At 45.5% G+C, this 19,610-nt stretch overlaps 1 protein-coding gene, 1 long non-coding RNA gene and 1 pseudogene across 2 annotated transcripts in view; 1 reads left to right on the top strand and 2 right to left on the bottom strand.

Annotated features, from left to right (window-relative positions):
* Window positions 1–5,541, top strand: part of LOC138093937 (acyl-CoA dehydrogenase family member 10-like) — a 37,823-nt gene extending 32,282 nt beyond the window's left edge. The window contains 5 exon segments of the mRNA XM_068990119.1: window positions 825–983; window positions 1,659–1,831; window positions 3,441–3,584; window positions 4,568–4,645; window positions 5,241–5,541. Coding sequence (XP_068846220.1) covers window positions 825–983; window positions 1,659–1,831; window positions 3,441–3,584; window positions 4,568–4,645; window positions 5,241–5,372 — 686 coding nt within the window. The 3' untranslated portion in view covers window positions 5,373–5,541.
* A 4,480-nt stretch (window positions 5,542–10,021) lies between these two features.
* Window positions 10,022–19,585, bottom strand: LOC138093938 (uncharacterized). The gene is made up of 4 exons (XR_011146176.1): window positions 19,421–19,585; window positions 15,602–15,763; window positions 12,699–12,903; window positions 10,022–10,653 (listed from the first exon to the last, which is right to left on the bottom strand). It is a non-coding gene; the product is annotated as an uncharacterized lncRNA (long non-coding RNA).
* Window positions 13,233–14,263, bottom strand: LOC138094024 (probable ATP-dependent RNA helicase DDX5 pseudogene; annotated as a pseudogene).
* Window positions 19,586–19,610: the final 25 nt, after the last annotated feature.

The raw sequence follows: 19,610 nt of genomic DNA on the forward strand, positions 1-19,610 counted from the left end.
AGCTTCATTTCCAGTTAACACAAAAGAGATTCTGTCTCTGTTCCCAGAAGAGGCAGCAAACCCTGAGAGAACCAAAGGTTCTATATGGACTCCAGGTGACCCCACAGGTGACAGTTCCAGGAATCTCTCCTCCACTCCCCACTCTCCTCACTCTGCTGTGGGCATCTCCCTTTAGACAGGCCGGAGGTCACTTCCTCAATGGTGTCCCCGTCTTCTGAGGTCAGCTGTGGTATAGCAGAAGGGCTGGTGATAATCCTATCGTTCACTAGGCTTTAATTCTCCAGGGCCCGCGGTACATGCTGTGGGGACCTCCCCTCATTGAGTCTCCACCCTTCCCCAGAAGGTCTGTGGTATTATCCCCACTTCACAGAGAAGGAAACCAGGATGGAGAAGTGACTTGAGTCACTGCCCAAGGTACTAGCCCCCCTACTGCCAAGTAGGGAACCACCCAGAGTTCAAGGCTGGCCTGACTCTGAAGCCTGTGCCCAAAGCCAGCATGTTTCCACCTCCTGTGGGAACAAAGCAGAACAGGCTGCCACTGATAAAGTACCAGTTTTTAGCCTCTTTTCTTCAATCCGACGTTGTGCTTTAAAAAACAAAACAAAACTGTTCTTAGGATGTTGGATTCCTTCCTCACTGGGACAGAAACCAATTGCTCTTATTGCTGGTCAAAGGGCTGCATGGCCTCATCTGAACACGTGACATCTTAAAGGGCCCCATCTGCTAGCTGATTTCAGCTTCTCTGGGCCAGGACTGAGTGTTTAAGGAGAGCTGATGGCCCTGGTGTCAGATGATGTGGGTCTGTCTCTCTCCTTTCTTGGCAGGCATCCTGGATCCTCGCTGCCAGCTCTGCGTGTTTATGGGAAAAACAGACCCACATGCCCCACGCCACCAGCAGCAGTCCATGTTCTTGGTTCCCATGGATACCCCAGGGATAAAAATCATCCGGCCTCTGAAGGTGTATGGGCTGGAGGATGCACCAGGTTTGTCCCTTGGGAGCAGCTCACTTCTCTGTGTGGGTCTGGATCTAGGGAAAAGGCTTTGGACAGCAGTTGCCCCAGTGCAGAAGTAACACCTGTAAGAGTCTGAGGACATTTGGAAGGCCACATGCTCCTGCATTTCAGTTCATCCATGAATATCAACCATGCAGGCAAGCTTCAGACAGGCATTCATCTGTTTGTTTTTTTTTTCTCTTCTAATCATAGAAGACAAGCAGGACTCTAGGAGGTAAGGAAGCCACAGAGGATGGAACAGGAGGCAGGAAATGCCCTCCAGACCTTTTCTCGTAGACCACAGAGTGGACAGCCTATCTCCTGGCCTGGAGGTCCTCTCACAGGGGCTCTTTCTCTCTGCTGATGGTGTCCACATTTTGACTTCAGAGTTTCCCTAGGGTCACTACACTGTGAGAGTCATAGACTACTAGGAGTTCCAGTTTAAGTTAGAATCACGTTTTATAAAAGGAATGCCAAACTATTCATTTGACATTTTAAATTACCAATTTTTCTTCCATCTGCAATAGCCTTGTTCCTGCCTTCCATCCTCCTCCAATCATGTTCCAGTTAGAAGTCTACAAAAGGGCAAGGGATATTGATGAGATAAATGCATCCAGAGAAAACAGGAAAGCAAATTGCTCAGGGGTACTCTACGGGTTTTTTCAGGTGGCCACGGTGAAGTCCTGTTCGAGCAGGTGCGCGTGCCCAAAGAGAACATCATCCTGGGCCCCGGCCGGGGCTTTGAGATCCTCCTAGGCCAACTAGGTTCTGGCAGGATCCATCACTGCATGCGGCTGATTGGCTGCTCAGAGAGGGCGCTGGCGCTCATGAAGGCCCGAGTAAGTACTTCCCTTCGTGCCTGTCTCTGGACCAGAACGACCCATCTGTCTTCCTCTCAGACTTCAAATCCTGTTTCCTGAGAGCAGACTTGGCAGGTGAAGCAAGGTGATGTTCTTCACGAGAAGCTGTGTCCTTGTGTTTGCTCTGCCTCCTTTACTTTGCTAAAGTTTCAAATCCAGAGCAGAATGTGCCTCCCTCTGCCGAGGGGCCAGAAGGCGTCTGGGCTCTGTGGGCTCTGTGACAGCAGGGGGCAAGGCTCCAGGTCCACAGGGTCAGGGTCCAGTGATGACTATTCCTGCCACTAGCTCACCTTTAACCTCAGGCAACAGGGAGAGCCTGGGGTGCCAACAGCCAGCCCTGCACCGTCCTCCTCCCCCAGCACGTCCAAAACTTTATACTTCTGTGACCCCTCGAAGGTTGCAAGCCCATACAAGAGTGTTACTGCTGTGAATAGCGGTTCAAATCAGTGAAATCAGTTTCACTCTGAAGTGATTTCAGAGTGAAACTTCAGACCGAACAGATATCTCACAAGACAGTCTTAATGAAGAATAGCAACAGTTCAGGGTATCGCATTACTAAGCAAAGTTGTGATTCAAACCCTTTTTAGTTGAAACCAGCCAGTTTAAAAGAAAATACTCCTCTCTAAGGACTCAGATATAGTCTCCATTCTCATCCTGTGGATCAATCTGACCTAATGTGTCAGAAATCTTCGAAGATGCTATAGTATTGACATAGCCGTGCTACTCATTGGACTTGGTTGAAAGGGAGTAATCAGGAATCTACAAAAAATTTGATACTAGGAGGTTCACCACAGCCATGATTATGTTAGGAAACACCTATAAGGCTAGCTATTGGGGTCTGGTTAGATAACCCTACTATGGGCGTGCAGTGAAATTCCAAAATGATGCTGTAGATATCTATTTGTTAACTAGAGATACGTTCGCTATATGCTAAGTGGAAAAAAAAAAGGCTATAAAGTAATACAGAGAATGACTTAAAAAAAAGAAAAGCAGATGTATGTATATGCATATACAAAAAGTCTAGAAGGGTATGCACCAAATAGCAAGTATAATTTACTAGATAATGGGGTGCTGAGTGTTTATATTTTGTCTGAAAATGTATACTCTTTTCTGCCATGAGCTATTCATGTGTGTTGTAATTGTTTTTAATTTTTAAAAATAAGGTGGAAGAAGAACCCCCTTATCACCTTTTCTGATTGCTTGTAGCTTTTGAACACACTACTCAATCTCTGTTGCAGTAACAGTTGCCCACAAGAGGGCTCTGGCACCGACTTTGCCCCTAAGAGTTCCTCAGGACGTGAAGCAGGCCCTGCTGTCAGCAGAGGGCACCCTCCTGGCCTGTGTGAGGTGCCCACAGTCACTGCCTGGTTACGAGTAGCCCTGGGCCACAGGCAACTCAGACCAAGCTCTGTCCTGCCTGGAGGCCAGGCCTGCCCAGATGGGGCAGAAGGGCTGGAGTAAAGGAGTTGTGCAGATAATTTGTGCAGCTGCCATGTGTCTAGCTTCCCCCACTGCCCTCTCCTGTGCTTCCACCCTCTCCTCTGCAGGGCACCGTCCATGCCTCCCATGCTGTCTCCTGTGTCCACAGGCGAAGTCCCGTGTGGCCTTCGGGAAGCCCCTGATAGAGCAGGGCACGGTCCTGGCAGACATTGCCCTATCCCGCGTGGAGATCGAGCAGGCCCGGCTGCTGGTGCTGAAAGCTGCCCACGTCATGGATGTGGCGGGAAATAAGGTAGGAGGCCGAGGGACCTCACAGAGGACAGGTCCAGAGGACACGGTGAGGGATGCCAGCCCGGAAGTCTATTAATAGATGCTGACTCTTCCCTCCCCACTCAGCAAACTACAGAGAAAACACTTGGCTCCTTGACATAAATAACTTTGCTTCAATTCTCCTTGGAACTGCCTGGGCAGCTTCTGAAAAACAGAAAAGGTACAATAAAGAGGGCTGACCTTTCTGTTTTACTGATCCAGTAACCTTATGGGTTCAAGACAGCAGGGCCACATGGCCCCAGCCTGAGCTACAGCCCCACCTGATCTTATAGGCATCAGGCAAACTGAGAGTAAGCCAGGGAGTTAGAGGAGAAGTTTCATTTTCAATGTGACATTATCACGTAGACAGCTCTGAGTGCCTCTAGTGCCAGGCATGATGCCAGGCCAACCCCTGCTTTCTCCATTTCTCCACAGGTCTCCACCCCTTAGCTGAGAGCCCTCGGTAGCAGGGGGTGATCCAGGATGAAATTCTGGTTTCTTGGCTCTCTATTGGCGGTATGAGGGCTCTCAGGGGCTTTGATCCAAATCCCAGACTCAGAGAAGATTCTTGAACCTAAATCCCCCTAAATCTTGGCTGGCCTCATTCCACCTTTCCCTTTGAATACAGAGCTGATCATGACCCTGAAGGAAGCTCAGGCCAGTCCCCAATCTGCATTGCCTGTGTGCTGGTGATGCTGCCTGGGAAGATGCCCCTTGTCCTTGAGCAGGCAGCTGCCCACACCACACAGCATCCCAAGTCACCTGCCTCGTCACCCCCACTGCCCCTCCACCCCCCGTTGGTGCTGGGCAGGGTCCATGCACCAGGCAAGGCTTGTGGTCCAGCGGGAGGGACCTGAGGTCTCTGTTCTGAGCTACTGTTTCTACTCTTCCCTGTGAAACTGATCAGTCTTCCACGTGTTCTGCCCTGGGGTCTGCCCTCCTCACCACAGCTCCTCTTCCTTGCAGGCTGCAGCTCTGGATATTGCCATGATAAAAATGGTAGCCCCATCCATGGCTTCCCGAGTGATTGATCGTGCTATTCAGGTGAGCACAGATGATGGATCGCTGGTTCTTCTGAATCATTTACAAGATTCAAAATTCCTCTCCTTCAGCTGCCCAACCTCCTGTAAACTAATAGCCGCCCTTTGCTGCACACCCCCCATACATGACTGTCCTTTTCCTCCTCAGAACAACCCTATGAGGTGTCCTATTCCTGCTTCCATTTTGAATACATGGAAACAGAAGGACAGTAAAGTGATTTGTCCAAGGTAACTCAGCTTGCAAGGAGCTGAGCTTAGATGAAGGAGTACATAGGTCGTTCTTATGCCAGGCCCAGCCTCCTAACCATGTAAAGATGCCTCCTTCTCAAATCTCAATCCATGGCCCCTAGAGAGGATCTTCCCAACAGCAGAAGTCACCTAGTGGAGCAGATCTGAGGAGTATGGTGTCCCTGGGATGGCTAGTGAGGCCGCACTTGGAATCTTCCAGAACACTGTTGTCACACAGGTGTCAGGGGACATCCTTGCAATGTGGCTGTTCTGAGCTGTCCTCACATCTTAGGAGCAGGCACTTGTTCGTGGGACTCTCAGGGATGAGGGCTCACCCAGGGCTTCCTCCCCTCCTGCCCTGTGTCTGCCAGGTCTTTGGAGCAGCAGGGCTGAGCAGCGACCACCCACTGGCTCAGTTCTTCGTGGGGGCCCGAGTACTGCACCTTGCTGATCAGGTGCACCAGAGGTCAGTGGCCAAGATGGAGCTGAAGCACCGCAGTTAGACCTGCAGGAGTCAGATCGTCCCCGCTCAAATCTTTAAATGATGCGCTTTCAAAGGCCTGGTATGTGTGCTCCTTGCACCCCTCCCGGCAGCACTGTCCTGGGATCCTTGTTGTGAACCTAGCCTTGATGGGTCCCTACAGAACACACTCCTGTGTAAGAAGCCTGGAGTTGTCTGTTTCAGGCAGGGGGGAAGGGGAGTAATGAAGAGCCTGGAGAGGTGATCTTTAGTCCAGGTGCCAGATGGGCAGCCAGGCCCCTTCTCTCTGGCTGTGGGACTCTGCATGAATATTAGGAGTCCTGCCAGGGTGCTGTGCCTGTGGTTGCTCCCAATCTGAGGATGATACGGTGGCCTCCTGTTCTGTGTCCCCCACCGCCCCCAGCTGATGGTGGCAGCCTACAGAGCCAGGGCAGGAGTGCTCTGGGAGGATGGAAATAAACCCAAATTGTGAAGCCATTGCTCGGTAATTTTCTTTGTTTCAATATCCAAAACACAGATTACTAAAATGTTATTTTGGAAATGAGCTTTGGGAACAAAGAAGAAGAAAATATGTCTCAGAGACTTTGTGAACATTCTGTCATACACAAGGAGTGGAGAACAAAAGCTCACACTTTAGCCTGACACAGTATGTCAGCTGCATCCTTACACGTCTTTCATTCCTCCTCTCCCTCGTCTCCACCCAGCGACCTGTCAAATCTGCCTCCATGCTCTCCCTCCCAGCCAGCCCTGTTGCTTCTACTCAGGCCCTAATTTTTTTTTTTTTTTTTTGTCACCCTGCTTATTTATTTATTTATTTATTTTTAATTTTTTTTAAAATTTTAAAATCTTTAATTCTTACATGTGTTCCCAAACATGAACCCCCCTCCGCTCCCTCCCCATAACATCTCAGTGGGTCATCCCCATGCACCAACCCCAAGCATGCTGTATCCTGCGTCAGACATGGACTGGCGATTCAATTCTTACATGATAGTATACATGATAGAATGCCATTCTCCAAAATCATCCCACCCTCTCCCTCTCCCTCTGAGTCCAAAAGTCCGTTATACACAGCTGTGTCTTTTTTCCTGTCTTGCATACAGGGTCGTCATTGCCATCTTTCTAAATTCCATATATATGTGTTAGTATACTGTATTGGTGTTTTTCTTTCTGGCTTACTTCACTCTGTATAATCGGCTCCAGTTTCATCCATCTCATCAGAACTGATTCAAATGAATTCTTTTTAACGGCTGAGTAATACTCCATTGTGTATATGTACCACAGCTTTCTTATCCATTCATCTGCGGATGGACATCTAGGTTGTTTCCATGTCCTGGCTATTATAAACAGTGCTGCGATGAACCTAATTATTTTTCACGTCAGCTCTCTGCTGTTGCAGCCTGTCCTCCTCTCTAGGACCGATTTTCCATGCTGTCCCTAGAGGGACCCCTCAAAAGCATACATGGAAACTCATCACTCCCAGACTTAAAGACCTTGGTGAAGAGAAACGATAGTACGCAAGATTAAGACTGACAAGAAATCTACTGTGGTCACAACAGCATCATACTGGCCTATGACCAGAATGTAGTTCAGAAATACTCAACTGTCTGTGTTGAGGACATAACCCAGGTTTGGGTGGGTCATCCTCTGGGGACCAGGTGCTGACATCCTGGTCAGAAGGAAACAGCACAAGGTTAGCTGGGCTCACCCCACCGCCGTAGCCTGCTTCTCTCTGTAGCTGACCTCCCCCTTCAAGTGCTTCAGGGAAGCTGTGTGTGTGAAGCTGTGAATCCTGAACATGCACTCCGGGTGGCAATGGAACAGATGCTCAGGGTGGTCACAGACTGTGGGCCAGGCCCTCCTCCCTCTTCCATGGGTGTTATCTCTGCTTCTCCCCATGGGCTTCACTCTCCTCCACGTTCAGCAGGAGGCAAGGTCGATTCTCAGAGAGGGGAGCATGTGGGCAGGGTGTGGCCCAGTCCAGCTTGAACTGGGGTCTACCTGGTTTCCAGCCTGAACTCTTCCTGCCACACCTGTTCCCACCATTGGAAACTACCTGTCACCCACTTCCCAGCCCTCCTGCAAGAAGAAACAGAGGTGTCTTTCCCCTCCAGACTGATGATCAACCAACTAATGTGAACCCACACACATTTCCGAAGAACCTGGCTGATGTCCACCCACACTCTCCTCCCGAAGGCCCGGGACATTTTACTGCAGGTGCACAGCTCAGATTCTGCCATGATGGTTGGGGAGACACTGTGCTGAAATGCCAAATTTGAGCCTAAGAAAGTGACCCCTAGTGGACCCAGACTGCCTGGTTCTTCTGGTGTCACCCAGGCACTACCATTATGGTCACTGCCTTGTATGCTCGCTCTATGAGGCTCAAGGCAACAGCTGGAAGCCTCTCATGTGCCCCTCTGTGAGGGGTATTACAGTGATTCCTGCTCAACAGATGAGGAAATGAAGGTGTGGGCAGGTAAAGTCCTTTGTCCCACGTGACACAAATGGGGCAATGTGCTTAAAAGATCCAGATTCATCCTGATTGTTGTCTCAACCCCTGGCCACTGAGCCAAGCCATCCCTCCCTGGGCCCTGCTGCCCTGATATCTCAGGCCCCGGCATCAACTAAGTTCTGGGCTTTGCTTTATGCCTTGATCTTGTCTGAGGTCCCAGACCCTGGCCCTGAGTGACTGGAGTCCTAAGCCAGAGTCAAGCCATATTGGGACAGCTCTTGGGCAAGGAAGAGCTTGGACAGGTTTCCTTGCCTTCACCTTCACCTTGGTTGAAGTGACTAAAGTGACCTCAGCCCCCTCCCTGAGAGACCAGCTTCCTTAACCTCAGGGGAAATTTCCCCTCTGTACTCCCCTAAGGCCACTGCTTGGCTTTGGGAGCAGAGACTCTGACACGAGAATAGTGGCTTTGCTTAAGGACTCTTTCCCTGAGTGAATGGAGAGGCCTGTGCATCCCTGATACTGGCTTCATTAAACCAGCATCAGTCTCTCCCCAGAGGCAGGAGCTGTTCCTCCTCACAACAGCACAGAGCTAGCCGTCTCTGTCTTCCCCCTATTCGGTACTCTGTGGATCCTGTTTCTCTCATTTGCACTTACGACTGCAGTCTGAGGTTGTCTTGTGTATCTGACTGATTTTCTATGCCCACCAGAATACCAGCTCCATGAGAGATAGATCTTTACTGAGTTTGGTTCCCACTGTGTCCTCAGCCCTAGAATAGTACCTGGCCCATCGCAGGTGTTCACTAAAAATTTGTTGAATGGTTGAAAGAATAATCTAACTTGGTTGTTACAACAATCATGACAGTAGTGTGGTAGAGGAAAGGTGGCTGCTAATTCTTTGCTGCTCCTCTCAGGCAGGGGTGGAGGCTCTCCTCCCTCTCTGTGAACCTGGATGGGGCCTGTGACTCATGCTGATCAATGGAATTTGGTGGCAAAATCTAAAGCTAGATCTTACATGTCTTCTCCCTGGTACTGTAGAACTCTCTGAGGAAACCAGCTGTCATGTGAGAGGTCAGACTAGCCTGAGCCTGCCATGAGGAAACCCAAGCAACTATGTGGTGTCAGACATATGAGTGAAGAAGCCACCTTGAACCTGTGGCCCCAGGTGCCTTTACTGTGCAACACGAGCAAGCCCTGTCTAGCTGAGCTCAATCAATGGACGTGACTATGACAGATAATAAGTCACATCTGCATTCTGGAAACTGTTCCAGGAGACTAGAAGTGATCTAATCATGTTTGCAGGCTAGAGAAGAGAATGAAAGGGTAACAGAAAGAAAGGACAATTGGGAAAATATGCGCGTGTCACCAGAATGTACACTCTATGACAGCATGGAGTCTATTCAATGTTGAGTTCCCAGCACATGGAGAATAACTCTCAATAAATATTCACCGAATAAACATACTTAATATGTTATAGTTACTTAGTATAAAAACTTTAACATTAAAGATTTGAACTTTTTCAAATTAATACAATTTATTAATGGTAACAACAACCCTATTTTAGGCGATTCCACTGACCTTAAAAGTCTGGAGATGATCAAGTTTCAAATGTCCACTTCCTCCTATGTTTAAGGTATTTGGTTTTAAAACCATCATTCTGAAATTTATATAAAATAGGCTTCATGTTAAACTATTCCTCCCTTAACATAACATTTACACATCAATTTTATAGTAGATGGGAATTACTTCAGTGAGAAAAACCAGACTGTGCTAATTTTGTTGTTTAATTATATGAATACCCCCAAATGACTACATCTGTATAAGGGTCCAGTTCATAAACTCCAGCCCAATATATGTGAAAAAGCTTCTCAGGATGGAAAGATGCTTTGGAGATTCCTTATCCTGACCAAGTCTGCTCAATTTCCAACTGCTACTGTGATGCCAACAGGAAGATTCTTATCTCCAGTTTTATCACAGCTACAGAGGGCAACCCTAATGATGAACTTGAGACAACTAGGAACGTGACACTGAAAGTAGTAAGACTCAGTGAAACCCAGACTTTCAAAGATGAAAATGAGATGGAATAAAGATATTTTAATAATCCTCAGAGCAATATAGATCTTAAAAACAAAATCTAACATGCAGGGCAAATGGCAAAATTAAAAGCCCAAACAACCTTCCAAGTTAGAACAATAAAAACCACTAGACATAGGTATTTAGTAATTACTAATAAAATATCTTACCTCTAACTGTAAGGCATCTATTTTCTCCTCCTGCCAAGTGTCACCCTCACGTTCATACTGTACTGTTTTTCTATCCGTTTTACTTGAAACCAGTCAACAGAAATAATTATCTAAAGAAAAGAATGGGTCAACCAACGTGTGTTTCTTCAGAAGGAAAAGTCTCCATAATTACGCCTTTAACTTGAACAAAATTTTTGTTGATACAGATCCAAATTAAATGCCATGCAATATTTCTTTAAAAAGTGGTTTAAATCATTTGAATTTAAAAAAAATGAGAGGGCAGGAGTGTAAGCATTAACTCTATCCTGTGTAATGCAGACCATTCATAGGAAACAGCACCCTATGGGGCACCATGAGAACTGGAGTTTGCAACAGCTGTCAGAAGATTTCAAGCTGTGAGAAGGTTGAGAGAAAGTTCTGAGGGAGATGTTTTCAGACATAATGAACCCAAATTAGAAAATGAGAGTGGTGTTCACCTCCAGTGTAGTCCCAGACTCGATGGTTGGTGGGCTGCATGGCATACGTGTGCTGGTCTCCTCTAAGTGCTTATAGGCATGTCGACTCACATATCGTCCACATCCTATGTGGCCACATATTAAGTAAATCCAAAGGTTCTGCCAAGAAGTAGGTAAGACCTCAATTAGTTACATAAAAACACATGATCTATATTCTAAAATTAAGTATGCTGCTGCTGCTAAGTCGCTTCAGTCGTGTCCAACTCTGTGCGACCCCATAGACGGCAGCCCACCAGGCTCCCCTGTCCCTGGGATTCTCCGGGCAAGAACACTGGAGTGGGTTGCCATTTCCTTCTTCAATGCATGAAAGTAAAAAGTGAAAGTGAAGTCGCTCAGTCGTGTCTGACTCTTAGCGACCCCATGGACTGCAGCCTACCAGGCTTCTTCATCCATGGGATTTTCCAGGCAAGAGTACTGGAGTGGGCTGCCCCTGCCTTCTCTAAAAATTAAGTATAAGAAAGAGAATTCTGAACCTTGAGGATGTGACTCTAAAGATTACAGAAAGTGTTGCTGGGTTGGAATAGCTGGAATAGAGGGGAAAGAAAAGCCCCCTACAATGTAATTTGCTTTTGAAATGCTGCAAACTCACTTCAACAGCTGTGATCCAAAATGGCTACCTGAGTATTCTGTGTCCCAGTGGGGACCGAGCAAACAAGGTAGGACAAGGACTGTCCTCTTTAAAGACTTTTAAAGAGGTCAGCTACCAATATCCAAGGAGCTGGTGGCCCAGCTTATTGATTACCAAGCCAAACTCTTCCTTTCCTTTGGCCTCCAGCAAGCCTTGTTTGGACCACAGAAAGGAGTTTAAAGAAATGATGAAACTGCAATCAATTAACTGACCTACAAGCTTCTTTAGTAAAGACTTGGTGGGAATATGAGACTACAACGATGTATGGATCACTTATAATTTTTCTTTTCTATCTTCCTTCTGGTCTCAGCAAGGCAGCAGTAAGCAGTGGCGTGAAGTGAGATCTTAATTCCTTGCCCAGGTATTGAACCTGGGTAGCCTGGATGAAAACCAGGAATCCTAGCTACCAGACCAGCAAGGGCTACAGGCTAGAAGCAATTTTTCCCTGGATCTTTGCCCCCAGTGCATTTATCACAGAGGCAGAAACTGTAAACGTAGATACAAAGTTTATTAGAGACGTAGCACAGCAAGTGGGAGAGCACATAGAGAGATGGTTTGCTTAGTTAAGACAGAAGCAAGGCAGAGATGCACACCCAGAGAGGAAGGGTGTGCGCATCCCCCCAGTGAGGAGGAGAGCAATAAAGAGATGGTTAAGTCATTTATATAGGTCAGTTCTTCCAGGTCTTTGTCTTCCTCCAGGTCAATTACCTGGTTTCTTTTTCCACACGTGACCTAACCTGGGACACTCCCTTAGGGGTACACTCATACCCCTCAGCCAAGACGGATCTCAAAGTGAAGGCATCTGGGAGGAGCAAGACTCATTATGGCCTGGCATTGTCCCCTGACTTCTGACCCACAAAGAGCCTTTCTGGCATGTGTAGTGTCTCCCTTGTCTCAAAAGAGGGAGGGAGGGGGATCGCTTAATCCTTTACTCAAACAAGGTTTTGCCCCTCTTTGTCCTTGTCATGATTATAACCTTGACTATAGGTGTAGCCAGGACTATTACCTTAAGGTGTTTACAAGAGACAAACTGACTATTTACCCTGTTTCTATTGTTACTTCCATTTCGGAGGGCAAACAAGAGGCTGATTGTAAATAACTTAACTGGAGACCACCTATCTCTTGTCTCACAAAATGCTAACAGTTTTAAGTATCCAGCTTGAAGCCCACTTCTTCGTGCCCCATGAAATGCAAACGGGAGGCTAGCTGTAAATGTCTAACCTGGTGCCCATCTATCTCCTATATTGCTTCAACTTCCCAATCACCTGCATACCTAACTTCTCATAGAGTATTTTCCCAGGTATTTTCTCAGGTGTATCTATGTCACTTTTGTAAGAAGCTTTGAGCCAATCTACAAGATTTAGCTAAATATAAATACCAGGGAATTCTTTAACACAAAAAATATTGTTCTATTCCTCTGAAGCTTAAAATATCCACTTCCCTTCAGGGCAAGAGCACTTTCTCTGCCCAATGTCAAAAAATAGGCAAACTCAAAAGGAAACAGTGTTTTTCTCACCTTGTCTTGAATAGATGCATAATACTGTGAACTGTTTCAACTGAGAGGTTTCCACTGAAGAAGGAAATCTGTTCTGGAAGCTGCCTGGATGGAGAGTCAGGAGCAGCATTTACACCTTCTTTACTTTGATCTTTACTTCTCGGTGCAATGAGGGATGCTTCTGAAGACTTTCTTCCATTGTAGCTTTCAGCTCATCTTTCAGAAACTAAAAATTAGCAGGATTCCAATTAGATGAAAACTGAGTCAGAAGAATAAAGTTTGATAGAGAAAAATATTTTTTTAATCTTCAAATATTTTTTATTGGAATGTCACACATTGCCTTCATTTATTGTATTTCAAATCACTGTACACTTAACTTTGGGGAAAACACTGCTTGCCCTTTTTAGTACAAAAAAACCCTAAAAACTGTTTTAGGAACGTAGAGAAATATCCAACTTAAATAGCAAAAAAGCGCATCATAATTACTGCTGCAGTGCAGTCATTTCTGCATTTCCCATGTTTCTTTTCTTAAATAACGATCTTGCCTGATAACATCTAAAGAGCAATTATGAAAAACAGATGTTTACACATACTTCTGAAGTCTTGTTGAGAATATCCTGTTTGCACTGGATAACCAAATATAGGCTCAGCTGCAGTAGCCAGATATGAAAATACTTGCTGGTTCACACCATGGTGCATATATGGAATATTACTCCCATATTGCTGAATGGTATCATAACCATTCCGGTAAGTCCCTGTTGGATTACTGGTTCTAAAACTGGTCTGTATACCAGCAGGCACAAAATCGCTTCCAAAGCTCCCACTGGTGTAATTTGTAGCAAATATAAACCACATTCTGAGTTTCTGCTCCCAAATCTCTCTTAAGCAGACTAGTGTAACCCCTTTCATAATTTTCTCTGTCTCTAAAGGGATTTAGTCCATCTGTTTTGCCCACAGAGTATCTGTTGCGACACTCAGCCTGCATGTCTCCCCTGCCTCTGAAATGATCTGAAACTGTTTCTGACTAACTGAACCAATTTGGGATTAACTGCTTGATTAGCTTCAAGGAGCACAGAGATAAGGTCACTCACTTGCTTTATGTTATGTAAGTGTGTGCTGTGCCTGTTTTGGTACTGTGAGTATTCTTCCAATTCGATGAAGATAATCCTCTGAGGAGTTAGGGTAGTTAAAATTGATGACAAATTTCACATCTTCCACATCTAGCCTTCTGGAGGCCACATTTGTAGCAATCAGAATAGGAGTTCTTCCATGTTTAAATTCATTTACAACCTAGTCACATTCCTGTTGACTCATGTCACCATGGATACTCATGACAGGCCACCTTTTTCTCCTCATTTTTCTAGTAAGTACATGGCATCCTATTTGGATTTCAACAGAAAAAATGGTTTTATTCTTGTCACTCGTGATCTCTTCCATTAGGCAAATTCATTTTTCATACATTTTACATCATGACACATATCCACAATTGGAACAGTGTTGTAGTTTGCACCATACGTTTGTTTTCTATGTCTATCTGTTTCTGTTTTGTAAATAAATTCACCTGTATTATTTTTTAGATTCCACATATGAGTGATAGATATTTGTCTTTTTCTGTCTGACTTAGTTCACTTAGTATGATAATCTCTAGGTCCATACGTGTTGCTGCCAATGCAATATTTCATTCCTTTTTATGGCTGAGTAATATTCCATTGTGTGTATGTGTGTGTGTACATGCACATGCACACACACACACACCATACCCTCTTTATCCATCTGTCTTTATCCAGTTGATGGACAGTTGGAATAGTAAAAAGCAGTAGATATAGGTATTTAGTAATTACTAGTAAAATATCTTACCTTTAACTATAAGGTACCTATTTTCTCCTTTGGGCAACTATCACCCTCATACTGTACTAGTTTTCCATCTGTTTTACTTGCAACCAGTCAGTGGACATAATTATCTAAAGAAAAGAATAAGTCAACCAATGCATGGTTCTTCAGAATGAAAAAGGTCTCCATAAGCCTTTAACTTGGACAAAATTTTTTTTTCCACAGATCCAAATTAAATGCCTTGCAATATTTCTTTAAAAGTGGTTTAAATCACTTGAATTTTAAAAAAGAGTGAGAGGGCAGAAATTTAAGTATTAACTCTCTTTATCCTGTGCAATTCAGGCCATCCATAGGAAACAGCACCCTATGGGACACAATGAGAACTGGAGTTTGCCACAGCTGTCAGGAAGATTTTAAGCTGTGAGAGAAAGTAAAGGGGCTCTGACGGAGATGTTCTCACACAGAAAAGAATCCAAATTAGAAAATGGGAGTGGTGTTCACCTCCACTGTGGACCCAGATGTCTTATGTTAAGAACTATATTCACAAAACAGTGGAGTTATGGGGGAATCTCAACTTAAAAGTGGTCTCTGCCCCATAAAAAAACCTCACTGACACCCTCAAATGCAGAGATGGCTTTTATGTTTAGAAATACCATAAGAAAGCAGGTGTCTTCTATCATACACTCTTAAGTGAGACAAATATTCAGGGCTATTAAGTTTGAAAACCAAACCTACCACTTCTTCACACTGGAGATGCAATACACATCCACTCCCCTGGATGGAGTGAGCTGGGGAGGGGGTCGGGGGCGAGGAGTCACACCGTGCCTATCTGGATTCAACATGAATCGCCACAGACCTACATGCTAAGTAGCTCTCCTCACTGAGGAGAGTTGTCAACCTAGCTTGTTATGAGTAATTTAGAAGAAATATTTAGAGAAACTGAAATCCACCCTGACAGCTTCATGTAAGGAACATAGGCAGTAAAAGCTAAAGTATGCTAAGAGGTCTTAATCACAGCTCACTGAACACCACTCCAACACAAGCTACCATGGGTTTACCTTACAGAAGATAGCCTAGGGTTTTGGAAAGCATACCTGGGTTGGCCTTCATGGTCTCAATGATCACATCTGTCATTTCTCAACGACCAAGATGCTGATGTATGATTGCTGCTTTCTCCCCTGGTGACTTCCCTTCTAAACAGGCAACAGCTGAAGCTAGTGTCTTCTTTTCAATCTCCTCTTCAGACATTTCTCTGACTAAAGAACACATGAATGATTAATACCTGATAAATCCACTCTCAATGTATCCATCCACAGGTTTCCCTTTTCTCTCTGCTGCCCTCCCTCAAGACTGTAAGATGCCTCTGCAGTAGTCCTCTCACTCACCTCTGGGGCTCCTGCTGTACCTGACAGTCAATTAATGCCCAGGGCAATAAACTCAGAAATGCAGGGCAGTTCTAGTGAAAATCATGCACTTTAAAGCAAATGAAGGAGATAAGAGCTTTGACAGTGATCATGCTCAGATGAACCAACATTTCAGTAGCACTTGTAGAGTGACACTTTGTGTTGGAACCCAAATGAAGGCTAAAGTCCACTAATAATAGAAACTTTAAAAAACTTTTAGTCTTCTTAAACACCCTGGGTTAGCGTTATGCCATCACACCCTAAATCTGTGATTATAGGCTTTATCAGAGTGGAGATCACGTCTGTTTTGCCCAGCACTTACATCACAGTGCCTAGCACATATTGGAAGCTATTTAAAGATTTGTTGAATAAATTAATGAATCAATGACTGACCCATGTAGAACTGTATATGTGGCTTATGTCAACTTAGTTGACTTTCAAAACTCAGTAGCCTATTAAATCATATTCAGTCTTTTAATTAATGGCTCCAAAATTCACACACTCAGGGAAGTTCCCCACGTCACCAGGCCCAGGGCCCCTCCCCAAATCAAACACATCCTCTCGTAACAGCTGTCTAAAAACTATCTTCCCTTCCTTCACCACATTTGTCACAACTGCAGTTCTACATTTATTCTGTAAATGTTTATTTCATTCATCTCCATGAACTTGAGTGAACTGCTGGTGCCATTAAAGCAAGGCATCCCTTTCCACACACAACTAAAACTCCAACAGAGAGTGGGTTCTCAAAAAGTATTTCTTTTTTTTTTTACTTTTACACAAATGCTGATAACAGTTTTATTCATAACAGCCAAAATCGGAAACCCAAACTTCCAATAAATCAATGAATAATAAATGATGTTCATCTACACAGTGGAACACTAGTCACAAAGAGAAAGAGCTCTGAAAACATAGAGCTACTCAGTTGAGTCTTTAAAACATGTCAAAGTGGAAGAGTACATTATGCAAAATACCAGCCTGGATGAAGCACAAGCTGGAATTAAGATTGCCAGGAGAAATATCAACAACCTCAGATATGCAGATGACACCACCCTTATGGCAGAAAGCAAAGAAAAACTAAAGAGCCTCTTGATGAAAGTGAAAGAAGAGAGTGAAAAAGTTGGCTTAAAGCTCAACATTCAGAAAAGTAAGATCATGGCATCTGGTTCCTTCACTTCATGGTACATAGATGGGGAAACGGTGGCAGACTTTAATTTTTTGGGCTCCAAAATCACTGTAGATGGTGACTGCAACCATGAGATTAAAAGATGCTCACTCTTGGAAGGAAAGTTATAACCAACCTTGACAGCATATTAAAAAACAGAGACATTACTTTGCCAACAAAGGTCCATCTAGTCAAGGCTCTGGTTTTTCCAGTAGTCATGTATGGATGTGAGAGTTGGACTGTGAAGAAAGCTGAGTACCGAAGAATTGATGCTTTTGCACTGTGGTGTTGGAGAAGACTCTTGAGAGTCCCTTGGACTGCAAGGAGATCTAACCAGTCCATCCTAAAAGAAATCAGTCCTGAATATTCATTGGAAGGACTGATGTTGAAGCTGAAACTCCCAATACTTTGGCCACCTGATGCGAAGAGCTGACTCATTGGAAAAGAGCCTGATGCTGGGAAAGACTGAAGGTGGGAGGAGAAGGGGACAACAGAGAATAAGATGGTTGGATGGCATCACCAACTCAATGGACATGAGTTTGAGTAGGCTCCATGGGAGTTGGTGATGGACAGGGAAGCCTGCAGTCCATGGGGTCGCAAAAAGTTGGCAGGACTGAGGGACTGAACTGAACTGAAAGTGGAAGAAGTCAGACACGCTAGATAACATTTTTTGAATGACCTGCCTCTTGAAAAATCTGTATGCAGGCCAGGAAGCAACAGTTAGAACTGGACATGGAACAACAGACTGGTTCCAAATAGGAAAAGGAATACGTCAAGGCTGTATATTGTCACCCTGCTTATTTAACTTACATGCAGAGTACATCATGAGAAACGCTGGACTGGAAGAAACACAAGTTGGAATCAAGATTGCCGGGAGAAATATCAACAACCTCAGATATGCAGATGACACCACCCTTATGGCAGAAAATGAAGAGGAACTAAAAAGCCTCTTGATGAAAGTGAAAGAGAAGAGTGAAAAAGTTGGCTTAAAGCTCAACATTCAGAAAACGAAGATCATGGCATCTGGTCCCATCACTTCATGGGAAATAGATGGGGAAACAGTGGAAACAGTGTCAGACTTTATTTTTTGGGGCTCCAAAATCACTGCAGATGGTGACTGCAGCCATGAAATTAAAAGACACTTACTCCTTGGAAGAAAAGTTATGAGCAACCTAGATAGCATATTCAAAAGCAGAGACATTACTTTGCCAACAAAGGTTGGTCTAGTCAAGGCTATGATTTTTCCAGTAGTCATGAGAGTTGGACTGTGAAGAAGGCTGAGCGCCGAAGAATTGATGCTTTTGAACTGTGGTGTTGGAGAAGACTCTTGAGAGTCCCTTGGACTGCAAGGAGATCCAACCAGTCCATTCTGAAGGAGATCAACCCTGGGATTTCTTTGGAAGGACTGATGCTAAAGCTGAAACTCCAGTACTTTGGCCACCTCATGCGAAGAGTTGACTCATTAGAAAAGACTCTGATGCTGGGAGGGATTGAAGGCAGGAGAAGAAAGGGACGACAGAGGATGAGATGGCTGGATGGCATCATGCACTTGATGGACCTGAGTCTGAGTGAACTCTGGGAGTTGGTGATGGACAGGGAGGCCTGGCGTGCTGCGATTCATGGGATCGCAAAGAGTCGGACACGACTGAGCGACTGAACTGAACTGAACTATTGTTAGATAACTGATGGAGGTTCAAGGAACAGAGCCATACCTGCCTTTCCCCTCAGGAGGCTGTGTGACTGGGAATGAAGTGCTCAGACTTTCAAGTCCAGCTCTCTGAGTTAGAATTCCATCGGACAGATGATCCTGGGCAAGGCGCTTAATCCCAGGACTTCAGTTTCCTAGTTTGTAGAAGGCTCACACACCCATCTAACTAGTACGGTTGAATGAAGACAACTAGAGAAAACAGTGCCCAGGAAGTATTTAGTTGCTCAGATACAGAACGTGTAGACATTTTAGTTTTAACTACTGCTAAAGGGCCCCTTAATGGAAAGTTTTCCAAAGAGGAAAGATTTAATTAAACCTTCCCAGGAGCCATCAGAGTGCTGGGTATTTCGTCTTCATAAAGCCAAGAGGAAATCAACTCACGCAACTAGGCTCTCAACCAGGTTGGAGAGAGCGCCGCGGCCAAATATAAAGAGTTCCGGTGGGAAGGCACCAGGAAGCAGGACTTCCCCGGGGAAGTCCTCCTACGGCTGGGGGAAATGAGAGGGATCCCAACCACTCCTCGGCTTCCTCCTGAGGCGAAAGCCCTCGCCGAGGCTCCTGCCCGGACTCAGACTCTGAGAGGACGAGCCCCGGGGCCGAGGCGCGGGCTACCGGGGAAGCGGCGAGGCCGCGGACTCACCAATGAAGCTGAAGTCGGCGGGGACCCGCGAGTGTTCTGGGAGCTCTGGGTGGATGACAACCGCTCATACGGCAGGCGCGGGCCGGCGCAGGCCCCGGAGGGCTCAGGCGAGGCTGGGACGGGAGCCTTGAGGATGAGAGCCCTGGAGCAGGTAGCGCCACAGCCGCCGCCACCTCAGCGCCACCGGCTC

The sequence above is a fragment of the Capricornis sumatraensis genome, chromosome 17 (assembly GCF_032405125.1).
Source record: "Capricornis sumatraensis isolate serow.1 chromosome 17, serow.2, whole genome shotgun sequence".
Taxonomy (NCBI): Eukaryota; Metazoa; Chordata; class Mammalia; order Artiodactyla; family Bovidae; genus Capricornis; species Capricornis sumatraensis.